The 6,000-nt window shown below is 44.8% G+C and overlaps 1 protein-coding gene across 1 annotated transcript in view; it reads left to right on the top strand.

Moving 5' to 3' along the window:
* Window positions 1-684: 684 nt before the first annotated feature.
* The window catches only part of FAM241A (family with sequence similarity 241 member A), a 42,079-nt gene continuing 36,763 nt past the window's right edge, over window positions 685-6,000 (top strand). Inside the window, exon 1 of the mRNA XM_043570351.1 lies at window positions 685-1,030. Coding sequence (XP_043426286.1) covers window positions 875-1,030 — 156 coding nt within the window. The 5' untranslated portion in view covers window positions 685-874. The remainder of the gene's footprint in view (window positions 1,031-6,000) is intronic.

The raw sequence follows: 6,000 nt of genomic DNA, 5'->3' as shown, positions 1-6,000 counted from the left end.
TCCAACAACCAACAGAGAAACGCTTAACAGAGACAGAGACGCCGACCTTCAGAGAGATACAAGACGGGAGCCAAAAGGAATAAAAGAGACAGAGAAGTGTGTATTACTTGCACAGGATGCACCGCTACTCAGGACAGGCATGCAGCAGCACAGCCAGGCACAGCCCCAGGGCCAGGCAAGAACAGAGGTACCCCACTGGAGCGTGACTGTGTGTCACACACACACCCCAACGCACACGTGCTCTCTCCTTCACAGTCTCTTACATACACACACTTTCTCTCTCACACACTCCTTTCCTAACACTTTCACACACACATACACACCCTGTCACACACATACAATCTCTTCCAATTTCTCTGTTATGTAGTACATAATCACTCTCACACCCTCTAACAGTCTCACACAATCTCATACACACACAGACTCTCATCTTACACAATCTCACACACATACATAGTCTGCTAATGTACATACTCACACACACACACACACACACACACACACACACACACACACACACACACACACACACACAGAGTCTTACAAACGCGCGCCAACACGCACACATCCCGTCTTAGGTCGCACACACGCGCGCGCGCGCGCGCGCGCGCCCCGCTGGCTCCGCCCCCCGTCGTGGCCCCTCCCCCGGGTGCGCTCCGCCCCCGGGGCCGGGGCCGGGGCGGGGCGAGCCGGTGACAGGAGAGGCCGGGCTGGGCTGGTACTTCTGGCACCCTGGCCGGCGGGGCGCGCTCCGGAGGCTCCTGTCTGTGGCCGCGCGGCCGATCTCAGGGCGGCCCTCGTCTGACGGCCGCTGCCTGGCGTTTCACGCTTGGCCCCTCCGGCGGCCGTCCCGGCGGCGGGAGTTGGCTACGGGATGTGCTCGGCCGGGGAGCTGCTTGGCAGCGGTAGCGGCGGGGAGCGCGACGAGAACGGGGACGCACTGGCGGAGCGGCCGGCGGCGGGGACGGAGAGGGAGCCCGGGGCGAGCCCGCGGCGGCGCGGGCAGCGGCCGCTGGCGGAGCGCGAGCAGGTGAGTGGGGAGGGGCGGCGCGGCCCGGCCGGTTTCCCGAGCCCCACCCGGCGGCGGAGGGAAGTGGGCGGGCGGGCGGCGCCTGTGCTCTGCTCGGCGCGGGGCGCTGGTGGCCGCGGCGTTCGGGAGAGCTTCCCCGAGGAGAGGTTAGACGGCGCGCTCGGGGCCGGACTGCGGGGTCGTGCGCCAGCGGTGTGGCCGGTGCCCTGGGATCGCGTGCCTGCCGGGGTCAGCGCGGCCCTTCCCCAGCTGTCGGGCAGAGGAGGCTCGGGCTGGCGCCCAGGGCTCTGGGGAAGTACCCTCCATAACGGTCACTAATCCCAAAGCCCTACATGTAAACACTTTTTTTTTTTCAACTTCAAGTCCATACCCCCGTGCTGTGCCGTAGGGGACAGCTGGTCCCTTCCTGCCCTCCATCTTGGCATTTCTGAACACACACCTAGCGCCTCTGAAAGGTGTGGGTGTATTTCTCTAGATGTGCAATCAGTGTCTGACGGCATGTGTAGGAGCGAGTATTACAATAGCTATCTTGACGGGGACTCTCCAAGAGCAGGTTCTTCACATGAACACAGATGAGATCTAAACTTCATGCTAAAAGTGAAAAAGCAAGAAAACTGCTTTCAGTTCGTACCAAAGGGAAAGAAGTACTAAGAGTCCAGCTTTCATAAGGGAAAGGAGAAGTTGGGTAATTTTTGAAACTCTCTGAATTTGTTCTCATTAAATGGAGTATGATAATAGGCATTACAACATATCAGATGTCTTCAAGATTAGGCAAGAAATTTAATCAAAGAAGCTGAATTATATGGAGGATAGCTTTTCACCAGCAAAGACAGTAATTAGACCTTCAAAAATAACTGAGATAAGCCAACCTGCGGAATCACGTTAAGGAGCAGGAATTCAGATGATTATTTGCCTTTACTACAGCCTATTTACTGTTGGGACAATCCGTTGATACCTGTCCCCTCTTGTTATTCTCCATCTGTCCTTTTTGTCACATTTCACAGACTCCAGTGTCATCACCAAATGCATTAATAGATAAAGTATAACTTCTAGTATTTCAACATTGCATTTAGAGAACAGAAATACTGGGGCGCCTGGGTGGCTCAGTCAGTTAAGCGTGGGACATCGGCTCAGGTCACGATCTCACAGTCCGTGAGTTTGAGCCCCGCGTGGGCTCTGTGCTGACAGCTCAGAGGCTGGAGCCTGCTTCAGATTCTGTGTCTCCCTCTCTCTCTGCCCCTGCCCCACTCACGCTCTGTCTGTCTCTCTCAAAAATAAATAAACATTGAAAACATTTAAAAATAAAGAAAACAGAAGTACCAATGTGTGGCACATACAAAATATGCCTTGGCGTTAGTCTTGCTCACCATGTGGAAGTGCAATTTTTCATCCTAATGCCAATATAAGAGATGGCATGGTGACTGAAGCAAATAATTGGTCGCTAGGAGATCTTCCTGATTCCCTTCCTAGTGCCCCCCTCTAACGGTACCATGACTCAGTAGCTAACGGGTTTGGTTTCCTCTTGCTTTAGTTGTTCATCTGGAAAAGTGAAGAAAACAGCAACAGGAACTCCATTGGTGGCGGTGCTAAGGCAGGTACATTTGACTGAGGTTCTCAAAGTAAATTTTCAATAGGTTATAAGGGAGCGTGTCAAGCATTACTTCATTTACACTTCTGTGGATTTCACGTCATCAGTATCTCTGGTCTTACCAAAATTGCTTATGGTACAAAGAAAAAGGATGAAACAAACAAACAAAAAAAAAACCCGAAACATGTAGCCTAGAAAACATGTATCTTACCACTTTGCATACCTGCTTCTGTCATTGCCTGTCATGGAAATTTGCTTTCCTGTACTCCTTTGAAATGTTTGAAAATATTACTATTATTTTTAATGTTTATTTATTTTTGAGACAGTGAGGGAGACAGAGTGTGAGCAGAGAAGAGGCAGAGAGAGCAGGAGACAAAGAATCCGAAGCAGACTCCAGACTCTGAGCTGTCAGCACAAGAGCCCTACATGGGGTTTGAACCCACGAACAGTGAGATCATGACCTGAGCCGAAGTTGAATGCTTAACTGACTGAACCACCCAGGTGCCCCTGGAAATATTATATTTTATTAGATGATATATTTCTGTACTCTAAGCCTACATACCTAGTAATTAAAAATTAACTTGAGATATGCCCTTACCCCTGTATCAGCACCAAAAAAACCAACTTCTTATCAAGACACCAAAAATGAATGAAAAATTGGGGCAACACAACCCATTGGTGTAAGAAGCAAGCTTTTGTGATAAATCATTTATTGATAATATGATTGCCAAGCTTGTTTTCTTTTTTTTTTCTCAAGTCCTGCCAATGAAATTTAAATTTTTATGCATTCCCTTTCAATGATGGTAACCACCGATATAAAAATACCTGAGGGATGGGGCGCCTGGTGGCTCAATCTGTTAAGCATCTGACTCTTGATTTCGGCTCAGGTCATGATCTCTGTGGTCCATGAGTTCGAGCCCCACATCGGGCTCTGTGCTGACAGCTCAGAGCCTGGAGCCTGATTCAGATTCTGTGTCTCCCTCTCTCTCTGCCCCTCCCCTGCTCACATTTTGTCTCTCTTTCTCTCAAAAATAAATAAACTTAAAAAAAAAAACTTGAGGGAGAGATAAATGATTTCTGTGACTATAAAACATATCCTAAGAAGTTGTTTCATTTAGTTTTTCTTTAAGGGATGGTATGTGTTTGCTATTTTCAGGGCACATGGACTCCAAATTACAAACAGAATTTTTTGAAAATTTGGTTTGTAAACTAGTGATTTGGAATTGAAAATGAATTTTTCCACAGAAACAATGATATGAACAGAAACAAAACCAAAACTAATTAGCTGGAAATGAGGCAGAGGCCACCTTCCTGGTGTCTTTTCTGCTTAGCACACTCACTTGGTGTTCCACAGTCCTAGTCTTATGGCTGTTGAGGGACAGACAATTGGCAGCATCTGTGGCTGTGGCAGCAGCAGTCACCATGGAGGCGCCTTTCTATCTGGATCAAGGCCGCGGTGGTGCGTGTGCTCTTGAACACAATACCTCCAGAAGGCGCCTGACTTTTGCTCTTTCAGCTCTTTCGGTGAGTTTTTTCAGTCCCTATTTTTTTTCTATGAAATTCCTTCCTGTCTCTATTTTCCTCACAGAGTTTCGCCCTTACTTGATAATTTGATGAAGCAGATTTCTTCCATTAGCTATTCCCCAGGCTAAAGGTTCCTCCACATGCATCCTTTCCTTCACTGATTTTTCTTTCCACTTCTGGCTGAAAGGTTCATGCCCTTCCCTCAGTTGGAAGGCTCTTGTAGCACCTTTAACCATACAAATCCTATCTTTGGCTCATCCTGTGATACCAGCTCAGAATGTTATCTATATCTTGGCATTATTACATGTAATACTGAAATACTGGTATTAATATAGATATTTTCCTAATAACTAAGATACTGTCCCAGCATTTTTTTTTTTTTTTTACTATTTGTCCTTAAATGCCACTTTACCTGAGAGGAAACTAAGTTTCCTCTGTCCTTCTGGCCTGAGTCTCTCCAGGTAGGATGATTGACAAAGGAGGCCTCCACTGGAAAGAATAAAACGAGTCCTTTAGATGAAGCAACTATGTCAAGCTTGAAGTAGGAGTCAGGCATCTAAGAGATAAGCAAGGGAGAGAGGCAAAATGCCCAAGGGGTTAAAGGGACATGGTGTAACTATCCCACGTGTGTTCATTTTGCGCACGAAAGATGATTCAAGTATGTTAATGACTGTGAACGTCAGGTGGCTTTTTATAAGAGAGTCTCTGATCTGCTGCATAGCTGAAAGGCTAAACATCTCCAGTCCTTTTATTAGATGCTTACAGCGTGAATAGCATCTGCTTTCAGATGTGGCAGTTCACAACCTGAATAACCTAAGATGGCCCTGCTTACCTCCTAGAGCATAGAGATCCCATTATCCTCCAACTGACTTTAGAAACATTATCTTTAGCTCTAAGATCTTTCTTTATGATTGTGAAAGTAATGTACTCTGGGAAATGTAGGAATATAAAAAAAATCTAAGGAAGAAGACAAAAACACTTAACATCCCAGTCCGAGTAACATTTTGTTAAAAAATATCAAACACTAAAAAAAATATATCTCAAACATTTGGTATTAGTACATTTACCTCTCTCTTTTTCTCTCACATATTACCATACTCGTATATATACACACATATGTTTTTTAGCATGTTTTAGTGTAATTGAATTTGCTTTCTTGTTTCAACAATTTAGCATGCTGTGTAATTTTCCCATGTTATCAAAAATTATTTGTAAAAACTATTTTTAGGGCTGTCTAAGAGTCCACTTCTCTACTACTGTGCTTTTAAGTTGTTTTAAACTTTCTTCTATAAAAATGCTGCAATGAAAATCTTTGCTTGTAAATCTTCAACATTCTAACGTGCAATAGATTCCTAGAAATGGAAGAAGTAGGTCAATGAGTCAAACTCTTTGAAGCTTCTTGTAACATTCTAAAAGGTTGCATTCAAGAAAGGTCACACCAATGTACACTTCCAGTATTGGTGTGTGAGAGCACTGATTGGAAACCATCCATGCCTGTAATGAATGGTATAATTTATGGATTAATCTTTGCCAAGTCAGTAGGCCAAAATTATCTTATGTTGTAAGATCTTGCTAGAGAGGTTTACTAAACCTTTCATATATTTATTGAGCAGTTTTATTTCTTTTTAATCATGTTCTTTGAACTTTTTTGACACTATTATAAGGTATTAATCTCTTATTTCACATTGATTAAAAATATTTTCTGTTTACAATTTACTTTATAATTTTGTTTATGATTTTTTTGATTTCGAAATGCTTTAAATTTTTATTAGCTAAAGGAATTTATTTTGGTAATTTCATACACACCAATCACACACACACACACACACACACACACACATAATATATACATGTCTAT

The sequence above is a fragment of the Prionailurus bengalensis genome, chromosome B1 (assembly GCF_016509475.1).
Source record: "Prionailurus bengalensis isolate Pbe53 chromosome B1, Fcat_Pben_1.1_paternal_pri, whole genome shotgun sequence".
In the NCBI taxonomy this organism is placed as follows: domain Eukaryota; kingdom Metazoa; phylum Chordata; class Mammalia; order Carnivora; family Felidae; genus Prionailurus; species Prionailurus bengalensis.
Note: the sequence above shows the minus strand (reverse complement) of the source record. Positions and strands in the feature narration are given on the sequence as shown.